Source organism: Arachis hypogaea, chromosome 17 (genome assembly GCF_003086295.3).
Source record: "Arachis hypogaea cultivar Tifrunner chromosome 17, arahy.Tifrunner.gnm2.J5K5, whole genome shotgun sequence".
NCBI lineage: Eukaryota > Viridiplantae > Streptophyta > Magnoliopsida > Fabales > Fabaceae > Arachis > Arachis hypogaea.
In genome coordinates this window covers 103,865,348-103,882,671 of record NC_092052.1, presented here as the reverse complement: position 1 = coordinate 103,882,671, position 17,324 = coordinate 103,865,348, and the positions used below count along the sequence as shown (strand labels likewise).

Below are 17,324 nucleotides of genomic sequence, written 5' to 3'. Positions count from 1 at the left end.
TGCGTGGATGCCCATTCATGACTTGGACGGTTAATTGAAGGAATCATCTTTCCAAAGATGAATTCATATTAATTGAGAATTAAAAATGAAGTCTTGTATAAATAGGAGGTTAAGCCTCTGTTAATAAGACATCAATAACAATAATCTTTTCTCTCTATATTGTCTATATACAAAACTTTTCTCATCTCTTGCTAATATATAATAGTAATAAATATACAAGTTACTTCTATTATTATAGTGAAATAATTATATTGGTAAATATCAAAATTAGAGTCTTTTATTTATATTTTATTTCATATTATATCTTTCTTATTTATTTATTCTACAACAATAATATCTTTTTTAGTGCTTAAAACTTTATATATTATCTAAGGTTTTGAAACTCTAAATAATTATATTATATGGGGGTTGAAAATCCCACAAAATAAACATAATTATTTAGTGTTTAAAATATTGTAAATTAAATATAAAAGTTGAGGAGAAACATCATATTTATTTATAGCCAGTCCAACCGAATAATAAAGATGTGATTTAAATTTAGGTTTTCTCTTGTACTGTATGCTCTCTTTATCATTAAACTATATTATTTTTTAATTTTTAATTTTTTTATATCCTAATTATAATTATTTAGTAAAATTACACAATAATTTATTTAGATATTTTAATTTTAAATTTATTTATATTTAAATTAATTATATTTTTTAATAAATACATATAGTATATAACAATATAATAAATATTAAAATACTTTAATACAAAAATTAAATTAAAAAATCTTTATCATAAAAAAATATTAAAATTTTATATACTTATTTAATAATAATTGGATTATAAGTCGTTGATTATAATTTGTTGAACTAATTGTTTTTAAAATATTAGTTAAGATATGTATTTTAAATTTTTTATTATTTTATATTTTTTATTTATAAAGGATTAGTTCTACCAATCCAATTAGTAATTCATCAGTTGAACCAATAAACCAATAGTCTCACGGATTCTGTTCTTACAACTATGTATTTATTCTTTTCTATTTTTCAGAAAAAAATGAAGGAAAAAAAAAACAAGGACAAGTTCCCCGAATAGTTGAACATGTGTAGATTTCTCCCAACGATTATAGCGATCCTCTCTCTCACAGCAAAAGGTTTCCCAAAACTTTTGGGACAAAAACTTTATGTTGGCATTTTGCTGCTTCTATTAGTGAAAATCAGTTGATTGCATCAAAATGCCAAAGAAAACTAGAAGCAGCGACGCACAATTTTCAACTATAAGAAATTTCCAGAACGAAGATATACACCGCCTACAAGGCTACGCCTCAACGTTGAACGGCTTCCCTCAATTGCACTCCCATTGCTCACTTCCGATCCCATCTCTGCGGATTCAGTTATGTCATCCCCTTGATCGAACCCAGGCCATTATATCATCGTGCATTTGATGATCCCATGTTTGAATTTTTTTCAGTATGTCTTTCCAAGTTATGTGGCTTTTCTGGCTCCTGAGTTTGTCATATACTTTCAATTGACTGGTAGCTGCTCAAGGGGATGTAACTAAGACTAACATAGCATAATGCAAGCAGGTACAATAGTGCTGAATATGGTAGCTCAACTAATCTGATACAACTTCTTCTAACTCGGGATTCTGAGAGTTCATTGCGTCATAGTCCGACACCGTTCCGTTGTATGTACCCTTCTCTACTCGATCACTCAGATCTTCATCATTTTCGTAATCATCATCCTCCATTTCTGGCAATCCAGAATCATCATAATCCTCGTCATCATCATTTTCATTGATTGCATTATCCTTCCCATGTTTTCTATGTCCAGAATCTTGGCCCACTTTGGGCACAGAATCTTCACAGATGCAGGTAGATGGGTTCTCATGAAACACGCCTCTGCCTGGTCTAACCTCATTTGGTTCCCCCATGAAGCCTTTTTGAAAAGTCTGTACACGGGAAGCAAAAGCTTCCCAAGTCATATTATTTCTGTTCATGATCAATTGGTAGAGATTTTTAGCATTTGGACGAATGGTTGGTTTGTGCCCAAAGTATCTCCTATAAGAAAGTTCATGGAAAGATAGAGTGGGTATAGATACGAGCGACCAACAGAAACAAGAAGAAAAAGCATATGCAGTTAATTTACCTTCGCCCAGCTAATATTTTAGCCATATTACCATTGTTATTGGTCACAAATACGTCACTTTCATCACAAACAATGAAGTCAAGTGCCGCCATGCGAGAGGAAAATGAAGAAAATGGTTCTAATTCTTCCTTAATAGCAATGGTCTCTTTTGAATGGATATTAGGAAATAATGCTCTCAGAGGTGCCAATGTATTTTCCCCTCCATATATTTCCCCTGATGCAACGTAAATATGAACACCAGAACCATACCCCAAGGCTCTTAGCATGAGACCAACTTCTTCTGGGGTTAACGGGCATTTTCCCTGTCTTCTTTGCTTATCAGGATTGGCTCCCTGCATTTCAATATAATCACATTATTCACTACTCTATATATTTCAAATCTGCTATCAACATAAGCATAAATCAAAATCATTCTCAACAAAATAATGTTTATGCCTCAGCAGGATGAATGATTTTTCAGATTTTAATAGTCACTGATAATAATCATTCTATGAACACATGCTATTAGGTTTAATAGCAGAAAAGGCAACAATAAAATATTACTAACAATCATTGGCAATAACAAAATTTAACTTTTGAGCTTACATGTAGCGTCTTCCACCTCTTCCTTATTGCACCCAGTTCTTTCCGTTCCTTCTCTCCTCCACCATAATCGCATCCAGAAAATGCAAGCATATCGGGTTCAAATCTGGAGCAAGAAAAGATAATCACATCTAGAAACTATTAAACACTAAAATTGTTTTTGGTCTGGAAAGAGTAAAATCCTTTTCTTTATTGTATTGTACAAGGCCCATGGACCTAGGGAAGGCCCCACTAGGGGGCAGGGTGAGGCCAGTGCAGTCATCCAAAAATATCGCCAAGGCTTGCAATAGTTGAGCTTTATTGGTTATCATACTGCTGAGTCTAATCATGTGAATTATATAGGATAGAAATGAATAATAAACCAAAACTACCTCTTCTCACCCCCAAAAAACCAAAAAAAAAAAAAACCCCTACCTCAGGTGCAGTGCGATATAATGTTTGCTTCTCATCCTCATCCGACGTACCAATTTTCTACCCATTGCAAGTATTGGGTCGGTAAATCTTAACCCATGGTAGTTAACTCGACATCTTAACTTCTGATACTCCGGATCCAACCTGTTTGCAAGCCTGTAGTCATACTTGCTGAGCTGAATAACCTGCCACAAAGTGAAGCAAATAAATTTAATATATTTACTGGATAATCAAATATTCAAACAGTTATCCACGTGCTGCTATCAGAACTTAAGGAGTCAATTAGTTGTATAAATGTAAACATACTTTAACTCGACTTCCATCATGCGAGTAGAATCCAACTCAACAATTACTGGATAGAGACATTTGAAACAGTGACAAAAATCTAACAAATGGATGTTCTCTTTCCAAAAGAACGAATAGAATTAAATCTATAAGGACAAGACTAAGTAGTTAGCGCTGCATGAGTTGTCATGTACTCGTGTATCTTCATCATCTGAAATATCGGGCAATTATTTTTTTTTTTTGGGAGAGAGACGGAGAGAATGAGGCTTGCAATCAAAGTAAAGGAAGCGGTAGATCCTAGTTTGACTCAAATATTGTAGCCATTGCACACGTCGTGTTTAATTCCGCTTTTTATTTTTAATATTGGAATAAAATTGTATGTTTTGCTATATTACAAAGATAAGAAGTGTACCATGAAATTGTTGAGAATAATTGGAAGAATTCCGATGGTCAAATTTAGTAACAAAAGGTATAAAGGTCAGATTTGTGCTTATACTATTTTATTTTTTTATAAAATAAAAAAATCTAAGAGTCAAAATTTGTATTTATAATTTTCTTTATTTTTTTAAATAAAAAATTTGGCAGTTAGATTTGTGTTTATAAAATTTTTATTATTTTAAAATCACAAATCTAAAAATTCCATGTAAAATTTAACCTTCAAATTTTTATCTTCACATAAAATAAACATCCAACCTACCCATATCAGTGAATAACAAACTATGTTTATTCATCTCTACAAAAATTAGCCGTTTAATTCATCATATAACCACAAGATGGCATCCCAATGAAGGAAACTGGAAAAGACTATATTGAAAACAAAAGGCATCCAATAATTGAAGTTGACTGACTTTAAAATTTTATGATTTATCCCGTAAATGTTTGGATTATAGACCTTAAACTAAAAGCATTTTAGAACACATTTTATTATCACAGAATAACGACTTCCACACAACAAACTGACAATCAACCTGGTGAATAAATTTACCTCTTTCTAGTTCTAGTTAACACACAGCAGTTACTGAGTTGTACATCATATCAGCACCATCAGAGTTTCAGGACATAAAAAACTTACATGCTTTTTCTGGAGTATAGGTAATATACGATTTATATAACATCTTTCGCTACACTTCCTTGGAACACGCAACGAGTACAGAGATGATCTTCGGCGAACCTTTGCTGGGAGTTCCTTGATAATTTTGACATCTTTTGATAGGAAGGATATAAACCATTCAACATCAAAGATCTCCGAGAAGTTACTGCAACAGGCAAAGTATAACATCATTTAACAATCTAAGATACATCACAGAGAAAGTGCGAATGGAGTGTCAATACTTAGATCGCTAACTAAAATTAAATAGTATAACTGCAGACAAGGGCTAAACAATATATGTCCTTTCTGCGACTGACCTAGAATCTTTCCAAAAAGACCGTTGATCAAGTTTGGGAACAACAAGAGTAGAATTCAGAATTCGCGCAGCAACAACAGCATCTGTAATCTGTCAGATGCAGAAAAGGAAATATTGGCATTGACAGCTGAGTATGCAGAAAGTTTGCAATTACTAACCAATTATTATATACAACAACGTGGGGTCGGCTAGACAACAATTATTATATGCTGCATTAAAGTTCTGAGGCTATATGTATTTCAAGCAAGCAGGTACAACTTTTGAAAAATAAACGATATGTTTCTTCCAGAAATGCAGGTAATAACGTAATCCAGAAAACTTTAGAAATCAAAAGACAGAAAATTAAAAGTAGAAGACACTTTTGTAGTCACACTGTCACAGTTATTGTCCTGAAACGTGTCAGAGCCTTTGTCAATTTTATCGTCACAACTTCCAAGTCTTACATATGAAAGAAGCACTTTATATGAAGAGAAAGTGTTTCTAAGGCAATCCGTAAGCAGCGGTTTGGATAAAACTTAGAAATCTTTTAAGGCTCCATGGTTATTTAATATTTAGTTCTATCTGCCAAGTTTAGTTCCGTTCTCATTAAAATGCAACACAGCATACTCCTACAATATAGCAATTAATAAGTTGATTTTGTTCACAGTAGGCAATTTTTTCTCCCAGTTTTTTGTGTTCAATTCACAGTAAATTTACTAGGAGTCACTGTAGTTTTCTTTATACTAAAAAAAAAATCATATCATTATAATAGAGGCAAGATTCCAGAAAATTACTCCAGTTCTTTGTTGATTCAAGCCACCACTGGTTGCAATTACCAAATACCGATCCGGATGAGTAATGGCTTGAGCTTCTGCCACGCAAAAAGCGCATTCCTCATATATCATATACCATATGACAATACATATACACACAGCGCAATCTAAGCTTTAAACTAAACGGTTCTATATGCATGAAATACGCACTTGGAAACTCGCTGCTTGCGTTGCTACATCCATAGAAGTTTACGGAATTGTTAAAGCTCCAGAGTCCGCGATTCAACTTCCCTATTATTTTCTGGTTATTATGATAGGATAAAAACAAAATCACAAGCATAGTGACTGGTTAAGATCCAAAGGAAACAAAACGTGGAACTGAACAACAAATTGAAAAAAATAAAAGAAGCAAGAAGAAAGCCCTAACCGGAACGCGGAACACATTATCTCCAATAGCGTTGTCCTCCGATTGAACGTCAAACTACACGCACAACATTAGGTGAGAAAACGGTGAGGAATCAACGATCGATTGATTATGTTCAATTCATGTCGAACAGAGAGAAAGAGAGAGAGTACCGAAGAGCGTTGGCGCGGGCGGTGCATATGATTAGTTTCGTTGGGAGAAGGAGCTAGAAGAGAGAGTAGCGCGAAGAGAAACATAAGAGCGGCAGCGACGGCAGAGATGAGAGGAATCAAGAGAGGGAAACGCTGCAAATGGTGGAGGCGCCGCCTCTGAGGAGCCATAACGAGGAGGAGAAACCGATCGAACAAGGTAGTTAGTTATGCCGTACGGCATTGAAGTGCGAGCGAATGAAATGACCGAACGAGCGAATGAATGAATGAATGAAGGAATAAATATAAATAGATTTGAAAAGAAAAAGAGAGCGATGATGGCGCGTGGGGCGTGACTGGCTGATGAGACAAAGAATAACTATAAAAGGGGGACTCTGTCTCTTCCTCTGCCTCAGCTGGCTGCCATGCTAATCATAATGTCAATCCTTCCCTCCTGTAATCTGGTTTTGTTTTGACTCCTTCAGGATTCTTTGCTTTGTTTCTTTCCAATATTATCCGGTAGGGAAACGATTCCTCTTAATTTTTTTTTGAATTATTTAGACCCAGAGAAACAGATCTCCTTTTGAAAAAATAATTAAATAATAAATAATTATATTAAAAATATTTTATAAATAAATTATTTTGTGTTTGGATTTTTAGTTTTAAAAGTGGTTATTAATACCCTTAATAGCCCCTCACTTACGCACATTGCTCACTCACTCTTTCGCTTCAGAAATAGTTACTATCATAAATACATAAATAAATGAATACATGCATATAATAGTGCTAACTAAATAAAACATTTTCCATGAAATCTTTTGGTCTGATGGTAGCCTTTGCTGGCTTAATAAAAGTGGTTTAGTTAATTTATGTAGTTAAGGTCATTATTAGTGGATGCTTTTAAATCTTTTATTTTAATAAATAAATAATAAATATATTAAAAAAAATTTTGTATTATTTTATGAGTAAAGTATCCACTAATTTTGTTTATATTGATTAAATATCGGTATAATACATTATTGTTAAAAGTTTGAGTATTTTTGTTTGATATAGAGTTATTTTTTATAAATTGATATTAATCAAATCGGATAATCCAATTTATTTAAAGAGAGATAATAAACTAGATCCAATTTGTACTTTTAATTTTTTTTATATATTTAAAATTAAAAATTAAAGAGTGCAATTTCAATGTGAGATTTTTTTTTATTTCAAAAATTAAATCAGACGATTCAATTTGTGATTCTTTAGTCACCAAAAAAAAAAAATTTGTGATTCTTTATAAAAAGTTAAACATCATAAATCAATAAGTAAGATTTTTAGAGATTATTGTATAACTAAAAAAAAACAGAGTTATTGATCTCTTTTCTCTCATATTATTAAAAAATACATCTCTTGACTCATCTTTTTGTGTTACCACTGCCATATAGCATAGAAAAAATAAGGGATAAGTATTGTTTTGGTCCCTCACGTTGAGGGTCGGAATCGAAATCGTCCCCAACGTAATTTTCGATTTAAAATCATACTTAACGTTTTTTTCGTATTAAAATCGTTCTTTTAATTTTTTTGGACAAAAATACCCTCACCACTACCAACACAATTACATCCTCCACCAGTACCACCACCAACACCACCACCACCACCACAACCACCACAACCACCAGCATCACCAGTAACACCAACACCAACGCCAACAACCACAACCACAACCACAACCACCACCACAACCACCACAACCACAACCACAACCACAACCACTACCAACCACCACCACCACCACCAAGAAAACAGGAAACAACATCAAACAGAAATAGAAACAACACCAAACAGAAACAGAAAGCAAGAAAGCAGAAACAAGGCGTGAGGCGGAGGCGGAGGCGGCGAGGCGTGAGGTGGTAGAAGCGAGGTGGAGGCGGCGACGTGAGGCGGCGACGCGGAGGCGGTGAGGTGGACTCCAACGGCAGTGGCTCGCCGTCCCCCTCCCCCCTCCTCCTCCCCCTCTCCCCTTCCCCCACCCAGCGTCCTTTCCCCCTTTCCCCTTCGCGCCGCCGTCCCCCTCCCCCCTTTCCCCTTCCCCCTCCTCCTCCCCCTCTCCCCTTCTCCCCACCCCGCGTCCTTTCCCCCTTCCCTCTTCACCGCCTTCTCCCCCTCCCCCCTTCCCCCTTCCTCTTCTTCTCCGGCTTCTTCCACTTCCCCTCCTCCCTCTCTTCGCCGCCGCGCCGTCCCCCCGCCGTCCCCCTATCCCGCCTTCCCCTTCCCCCTTTCCCTCCCCTCCCCCTTCGTACCCTTTTCTTCCCCCTTCGTACCCTTTTCTTCCCCCGACCCCCACCAACGAGTTTCCTTTTTTTTTTTTTTAATTTTATAATTTTTTATTATAGGGGTAGTTTAGGAATAAATTAAAAAATTTTATTAGAAAGGACGATTTTAAATTCAAATACGACTTTAAGGATGGTTTTAAATCAAAATATACATCAGGGACGGGTTTGATTCCGACCCTCAACGTAAAGGACCAAAACAATACTTATCCCAAAAAATAATAAGCGTATAGTATCAAGTATCAACTCGTTTATATTTAAATTGGTCAAAGACTTATTTGTTTATATTTATTCAAATAAAACGACATCGTTTTAACATCAAATTAGTCAAGAACTTATTTATCAATAACCTATTTTATTTTAAAATAATTGATACAATATCTTTTCTCAAATTAAATATTTATTGTCAAAATTATAGATATAATAAATTCTTAAATGAATGGTATAAATAAATATAAGTTAATTAATAAATTATTTAAAGTTAAAATCTTATTTATTATGACACTAAGTAAATAATTTTAATATAATTTTTAAATACATAAATAATAAAAATTAAAATACAATTAATAAATTAGTAGATTATTTATATAATAAAGTAGAAATTAGTAAACACGTTATTTGATATATGTGACTATATAATAACAATTGTAATATTCTTACTACATTTTGATATGCACAAAATTTTTTATTTATGAAATTCAATTGCTTGTATAGCATAACTAATGATTAAGGAGTCATGATTTATTTTGTGATTTTGGTAATTTTTTAAAGTAAATTTAAGTATTTTTACATAAAAAAATAGTAATACAAAAAGAAAAAAATTACTGTTTTAAACATTAAAAATGCACTTGTTTAATGTCTTACTAGCGTGAAGATCGTGCATTTGCACGGTACTAAAGTTTTGTTAATCTTTTGAAAAATAAAATTATTCAATATATTCAATATATTTTGAACAAAATTCTCATATATAATATTAATATTATACTTTAAAAAAAATGATCATACAAATTTAATTGTTAATATAAGAGAAGAAAAAATATAGTCAAATACTTCATATTCATTTACAATAACTATTCATACCATATAGCAAAAAATTACATAGATTAAGTAACAAGTTCACATACTATACATATTTTAAATTTTAGAACATAAAAAATCTAGGTTTCAAAAAATGTAATACATATCCAAAAATAACACCAAAAAATTTTAAACCACCTAAATAATTACCTACCCATTAATAAGAAAATAAAATATGTCCAAGACAGTTTAACATATAGTTTAAAATATGTATCACACAGAGTAATACATAGGAGGTCTTTTTTTATAAGCTCTAAGATCGTTCAATCAACAACTCTATCTGGCGGTTAGGTAGGGAGTCGAGTTTCAAGATAATCTTGTCCCCTTCCTTTAAATTGTATACTCTACAACATTTTTTCCGTTCAACCCCAAACTTCCATTCTCCATTTATTCTTCCACTTTTCAATAAGTGAAAAAAGAATACATTCTTGCCTACGTTGGAAGGTGGACCAGTGATCTTCCAAACCGAACCATCTCTAAAGAGTCTAAGATATGCATCAAATTTTCAGGGCAGATATTGCAATGAATGATTCATAGTTAGGGTAAAGAGAGTATTTTCATATATAATGAATAACAGATACAGAACGAATATTTAATAAGTTTGCAAAAAAAAAAAAAAGAAAAGAAAAAGAAATCACTCTTTTGAGATTAACTTGCCAGTCTAAATTGACTCAAATCCGAATTTGTGATGGTCTTCTCATAATAAGTATCTGGAGTGTGACTGATTCAGGATATTTTAAACTTGTTAGTCACCACATTAAAAGATATCGATCTGTACCATGATATTAAAATGCAAAACATAAGAAAAAAAAGGTTACATTTAGCATTACCCGTAGTCAGACAATTCGCTTGTTTCATTATTTTGTTCGCTGACCTCCATTGATAATGAAGATCATCTCCTTCAAGTGTCTCATCTTCATCATCATTTTCATCACTATTTGATGAGAACTCATCATCAGATGGTTCAGACTTAGACAGAACCATCACATCAAGTGATGAGGCTCACCATTCCTGTTATACTTTATGTGGAACACTCTATATATGTTATCAAGTGTTTCTGAGTCCATTAGGTCAGTCATATATGAGTTAGGATCAAGGTGAATCTGGATGGGCTGGTTCATGTGATTCCACAGTGAAATAAAAAAGATTTTGAAACTGACATATCTAAATTGCACACATGCCCCTCTATTGACAAAATAGAAAGATCTAACCTGTTCAAATGAGGTGTCAGTTATAAGCAGCTGTTCATTGTTTCTTTTCAGCTCTAGCACCAAGAAATTATCGAGCTCGTCAATGACATAGAACGTTGACCCTAATTCTTCTCCATGAGTTGAAACAAACCTTGGGGGAAGAGCTCTCTCACCCTATATTTGATTTTATTCCTAAAGTTAATTCATGTCTAACAAAGCATGGTAAAAATACATCACATAATATTACATAATTATTTAGTAAAGAGGAGTACGTATACATTTAAATCTACCATTATTACCTATAGAGCAAGACTAGAAAATAATAATCAGCTAAATGAAACGACATTATAATCAACATCACAAAAATAGGTAATTAACTAAGAAACACATATTAGGTGTTATTGAATGTCCAGAAAAAAATACTGAAGTTTTGAAAGAAACACTGAAAGAGAAATTGCTGTTATCTTGATGCATTGTGAAAGCAAAACATTTTACGTAAACATCCAATCATGTTTTTCCGTATCAATAAATGCTGGATTTTCAAAGTCACTATCATTATATGTATGATTAGTAAACATTGTATTATTTATTTTGAATGTACATTGATAATTTATCAAAATTAATCTTTTATAAGAGTCTCGCAAGTTTATTAGAGTTCTTGTAGTCTACACAGATTTCAGATTAAAAAGATCAGGAACTCAGAGTTAGCTAATCAAAGTTATCTAACACGCAAAAAAAAGTATCAAGAGGTTAGAGGAGAAAAGTGGAAAAGACCACTAACTGAATATAAACTAAAAATAAGGCATTCGAAGTTAAAGATTTAACCCACCTCTTTAATGGGTTAATATGCATGATATAATATTGCATAATATGTTTGGTTACCTGCCCATTGAAAAGGCGAAATCTAAAAATTCATTCTTTTTTGTTGTGCCAATATTCTTGAGTTGCTACAAACCTTCTATTAGCACATAATGGTATCATTAGAGGTTAAGACTGAAACTTTTAAGCAACAAACCAAGTAACTAAGTATACAAAAAAAAAAAAAAAACTAACAAATTAATGAACATTATAAACTGTTACCAAAAGCTTCATCCCTCATTAACGACTGATTTTTAACAGTAGCAAATATGATTAAAAAGGACCACCACTCCTTAATTAGTTAATTCTGAAATCCAAACAAATATGAAGCTATCAACATGATTAAATATCACAGGGAATGTAACTTATTACCGTATCCTTTCTATAATAATGCTCGATTCCTCAAACTAAAGTCCAAAAAACCACTTTACAAAACTACTATAAAACATATTTTAGAGATTATGGAAAGTTATGAAATGTGGCCTAGATATAAATGAAAAGCCAATAAAATTGAATTACAACATGAAAAATATCTGAGAAAGAATTTAAAAAAAATATAGATGGCATAACATGGAAATTCAACTGACATTAAAATTTTCACAATTTAATGCGAAATACATTGAATAGAAAGATAGATCATACTTCAATGAAATCGAAAATGCAGCAAAGAAAAGAAACCTAAATATTAAGTTAATAAATAAAATTACAAAGATCGATGGTTTCCAGAAATTTATTTTAAAAACTAAGGGGAAATATTAACCATAATAACATAATCTAGACATTGAACAGATCAACTTAAGCCTGTGTTTGATAAACTCCAATTTTGTGGTTTATCTTGTGCTTAATTTGGAGAATTTTATCAACTTATCTCACATTTATTCAATGAAATAGCATGGTTTTGTAATTTTCCCTAAATTTGTGCTTAAGAGTGAAAACATGCTTTTTAGGCCTTAAATTCGCCAATTTTAATTCACCTTAATTACATTCGATGCCTTGATATAGTTGTTGAGTGATTTCAGATTCATAAGGCAAGTATTGGACGGAAGAAGTGAAGAGAAAAGCATGTAAAGTGGAGAATTCATGAAGAAATGAGCATTTGGAGAATTAAGGGCCACGCGCACGCGTCATCCGCGCGTACGTGTGAGAAGAAGATCTGCAAGCCACGTGCACGTGTCACCCACGCGTAAGTGTGAGGAGGGAATTTGCCATCCACGCGCACGGGTGACAAGAGGCACGTGACCTCATTAAAGTAAATTCACTGGGGGAAATTTCTGAGCTTCCCAGGCCCAAATCCAACTCGTTTCTGAGGGTATTTCATGCAGAATTCAAGTTTGGACAAAGGGGGAGCAATTAGTTTTAGGTTAGCATCATGTAGGTTAGTTTTCTAGAGAGAGAAGCTCCCTCTTCTCTCTAGAATTTAGGGTAGTCTAGGTCAAATTTTCTTAGATCCAACTTTTAATTCTTGTTTTGATTTAGTTTTCCCTTTTAATTTCTTGTTATTACATTTTTACTTTTCTAGTTTTACTTGTCATTTCCTTTATTTTGTTACTTTTATGTTTATGAACCTTTGTTAGATTTTAATTTCCTTTTAAGGCAACTTTATGTTTCCATGTTCTTTTTATGTTGATCTTAGTTACTATTGTTGATTTCTTGCTTTTGTTAGTCATAGCTTCCATTAATTCTTGCATTTTGTGATATTTACTTTTATTTCACTCTAGGTGTTTGTTAAAATATTTTCTCTAGCTTTTGAGTAGTTTTCTTTACTCTTTGCCTAGGCTAAGGGAATTGAGTGACCTTGAGTCATTGGGTCTCATTGATTTGGTGATTTGAGAACCCTTAGTGGTCAATTTAATAACCATTGACACTAGCCTACTACTAAGTCAATTAGTAGCTAGGTTAGGACTTATGGATTGATGTTGATCAAGCCTATTTGACGTACTTCAAGTTTGAAGTAGATATTGTACGTACTTTAAGCGTTGAAGTAGACTAATTGGGTTGGTACCTCATAATTGTCAATACATGGTTTGTAGACAAGGATGGGTGATCTCAATTCCCATGCCTAGCCAAGAGTTCTTTCCATTTCTTTATTAGTTCTTGCCATTTACTTTCTTGTTATTTATTTTTCTTACCAATTACAAATCAAACCCCTTTTGCCCCCTTCATAGCAAATAATTGATCACTTCATTGCAATTCCTTGTGAGACGACCCGAGGTTTAAATACTTCGGTTAATTTTCATTGGGGTTTGTACTTGTGACAACCAAAAATATATTAAAATTTAATTTGAGCATTACTTGTCGGTTCGGAACTATACTTGCAACGAAGTTATTTTCTCTAACCGAGAAGAAATTCTTAACTGACGATTTTGCTTTTTCAAATTTTTGGTGCCATTTCCGGGGAATTGCAAAAATGTTATGTTATTGGCTATTGTTCAAATGTGAATAGTTTGATTTTTGCTTGCTAGTTGTAGAATTTTGTTCCTCTTGTTTATTATTAGTTTTTGCTTTATTTTTTTTGATATTATGAATTCTCATCAGTTTAGCTATGAGTTTGGTTACAACTTTGTTGTAGGGAATGGAAGCTTCAATGAGGATGTGCATCAAGGATTTGGGAATCAAAGGTGGGAGGAGCCTCAAGCTTATGGACAACCTTCTTGGCAACAACTTCTTCCGGCTTCTTATGGGTACAATCCAACTCTTAATGCATATCAACCTAATGGATGTGGTGATTCTCATTGTGGTTGTCAACCACAACCACCACATACATATGACCCCTCTCCTCAATATAGCCCTCAACCATCATACTCACAAGCCCCCTATCACCAAACACCTCCATATGACCCTAATCCTTATCCACCATACTAACCACCTTATGAGTCGTATGAACCATACATAGAGCCACCACAATTCCAACACAACTACTCCCAAGAACCACCTCCATATACACCATCTCCATACCCTTACCAAGATGAACCACCTTTCAATTATGAGCCCTTTCTTCTAAACAATGAACCCTCTCTTTCCACACGATCTCCAATAGATGAATCTCTCAATGCCCTCATGCTAGAACAACAAAGAGATATTAGCTCTTACATCCAAAGGCAAGAGGATATATAAAAGGAGTTCAAGAAACTAGAAGTCATGATTGCTACCATGGCGGAAGCCGTTAGCAACATGGTCTCCTCCCGCCTAAGCCTATACGATCAAGGCACTCCCATTGTTGAATGTGGAGAAGCAATCAAGAAGCATAGTGAGGGAGTGAATTTGGAGCTTCAAGGTGAAGAAGAGGAGTTGAAGCAATAATCACAACCAAGGGAGGAAGTCGAGACAATTGAACTAGAAGGAGTGGTCGAAGATTTGGGAGATGTTGAAAGTTCATGAAAGTGTAGAATTATAGAGCCATCTTCCAAGAAGCTTGATATTGATGTTGAGGAGGGTGTACAACCTCCAAGGCATATCATGGTTGAAGACTTTGAAGAGGTTGATCAAGAGATAGATTCAATCATTGATGAGTTTCTATCTATAATTGAATCCTCTCCCATTGGGCTTGACATAGAGATTAAAGAAGAAGATACCTCACTTCTCATACCCTTGGTAAGCAATGAAGAAGAGATTGAATTGGAAGGAAGCTACCAAGAGGAAGAGGTTGAGCAAGAAGCAAGCTCCATCATTGAAGATGATTCCACACCAACCAATGTGTCTTTTGGAATTGATGAATCTCCCTCATTGTGTTATGAAATTGATGACACGGAGGACCGTGCATAACCTCCGACACATGGTTTAAGCAATGAGGGGTGTATAGAAGAAGTTGGTGAGTAAGAAATTGAAATTGAAGAAGCTTGCCAAGAGGCGGAAGTAGCCAAAAAAGAGCACAATGGAGTAGACCTTGCATTGTCAAAGTGTGGGGAGGTCCTCCTTCCTAAGTCACCATCATCCTTTACACCATTCAAGTGGGTAAACTTCATATCCCTTAACTTTTTTATTCCACTTGAATATGGGTTGCTTGAAGAGTAAGAGAGAATTGTGTAGTGGTTGGCAGAATGATGTTAGGCTCATTAAGATTGAACCCTCAAAGCATAGGTCCCATAGTTGGAGGAATGCTAAATTGTTTGGGTCTAATAGGATGTTTGGGTGTTTAAATGAGAATTCGGCTCGCTTACCACCCGGTTGGAATCACCGTGATCAACTTGAAGACGGGTGTCAAAACAAAGTGTGGGATTCCGGATTACAAGAGGAGGCTCAATTTTGGGAGCTCATGGTTTGTGAAGAACTCCATCAAAGCTTGGAGCTATTAATTTTGAATGATGGATCTTATTTGAAGTCCAAGCATTGGTGGATGTTCAAGGATGGATTCAAGTACAAGCCACCTTGATGAAGAGCTCCCCATAAGTCCAACTTAAGGACAATAAACAAAAGTGCTAGGTGGGAGACACCCCACCATGGTAACATCCTTTCATTTTCTCTTTTTGTACATATTGGTAAATTAGTTTAATTTCATGTTTTGTTTAGTTAGTTGAGTTTATTTAGAAGTCTAGTATGATAAATAAGGTTTTATGGTGTTTTGGTAGCTATTTGGAATGCTTGGTTTGGTGCAAGAACTTGGAAAAATTTTGAAAAATAGAGCAACATGCCACGCGTATGCGTCACCCACGCGTACGCGTGACCCCCAAGTTTCCAACCATCCACGCGTACTCCTCGTCCACGTGTATGCGTGATATCTAAATTTTTCAGGGCCAGTACAAAAACCAGAGAGTTGTGCGCGTTTTAGGCTGGAATTGTGCCTCTAGCACAAAATCCACCCACGCATACGCATCACCCCATGTGTACGCATCACCTAGATCTCTCTTCACCCACACGTGCGCGTCGCCGATGCGTACGCGTCGTAGCTCGCTTCTGCAATTCATGCGTATGCATGACACGAAGCGTACGCATGACCCTGCCCTGTTTTCACCCATCTTCTTTTCTCCTCTTCTTCACATTTCTTTCCTTCTTCTCTCTTCTCTTCTTTTCTTTCCACCCTTCAACCATCATCCAACACTATCATTCACCATCTACCATTATTTTCTTTAGTTTGTGAGTTGTTAGTTAGTTAGTTAGTTAGTTAGTTATCTAGTTAGTTTAATTTTTGTTTTCATGATAAGTGTTGGATTATTCATGTTGTTTGCTGTTTATTGCTGCTTATTATTAACTGAATGCTATTTTAGCATAATTATTTTTGATATTCATTGTTGGATCACTTTCTTTGAGGTTACAATTTGCTACTTGGTTTGGAATTTTTCATGTTTAACAGTTGTGAATACCAAGTACATATGACATTGCCTTCAAGCTTTCTAAGTCTTTTAAATTGCATGTTTTGGCCACCATGCATTCATCATCCATTGTTAGGCAATTGTGTATTATCAATACATTTTTTTAGGTGACGATTGTTTATGATTGACCCTTATTTACATCACCTATTTCATGCATTGAGATTTTGGAATTGTGGAATCAGATCGAAAGCTTACCTAGTGACATATTTTTGAGCTTTGTAAAGATTTGTGGCCCATGCTTGCTATGTGAGTGAGTTTAATTTCTATCTTCTTTCTCCTAAGTTCCATAGCACCCATGTGTTCTACCTTTATGTCACTTAGGTGTTGCAAAAAAACTTCAATATGTGTCATTGTTTGATGTGTGAGCTCTATATTTCATTTTGTTCATTAAAGTTACCTTGCACATAAATCAATGTCCATTCCTTATCCAATTCACAATTGCTTAATTTTTTCTTGAA

General features: G+C 34.3%; 1 protein-coding gene across 1 annotated transcript; it reads right to left on the bottom strand.

The window, feature by feature from the left end:
• Positions 1-995: 995 nt before the first annotated feature.
• Positions 996-6,669, bottom strand: LOC112766356 (O-fucosyltransferase 16). The gene is made up of 10 exons (XM_025812256.3): positions 6,148-6,669; positions 5,999-6,052; positions 5,782-5,872; positions 5,593-5,669; positions 4,821-4,909; positions 4,486-4,669; positions 3,132-3,313; positions 2,721-2,823; positions 2,136-2,467; positions 996-2,047 (listed from the first exon to the last, which is right to left on the bottom strand). Exons 1-10 carry the CDS (start codon positions 6,313-6,315, stop codon positions 1,603-1,605), a joined length of 1,725 nt encoding a protein of 574 aa, XP_025668041.1. The 5' UTR covers positions 6,316-6,669; the 3' UTR covers positions 996-1,602.
• Between the last annotated feature and the right edge of the window lie 10,655 nt (positions 6,670-17,324).

Excerpts from the sequence above, each read along its gene's own strand:
- LOC112766356 (XM_025812256.3), bottom strand. The coding sequence starts at position 6,315 with ATGGCTCCTCAGAGGCGGCGCCTCCACCATTTGCAGCGTTTCCCTCTC. Across the intron at positions 5,670-5,781 it reads CGCAAGCAGCGAGTTTCCAA|AAGCTCAAGCCATTACTCAT; the intron begins GTGCGTATTTCA and ends TTTGCGTGGCAG. Across the intron at positions 4,670-4,820 it reads TCTTTTTGGAAAGATTCTAG|TAACTTCTCGGAGATCTTTG; the intron begins GTCAGTCGCAGA and ends TGCCTGTTGCAG.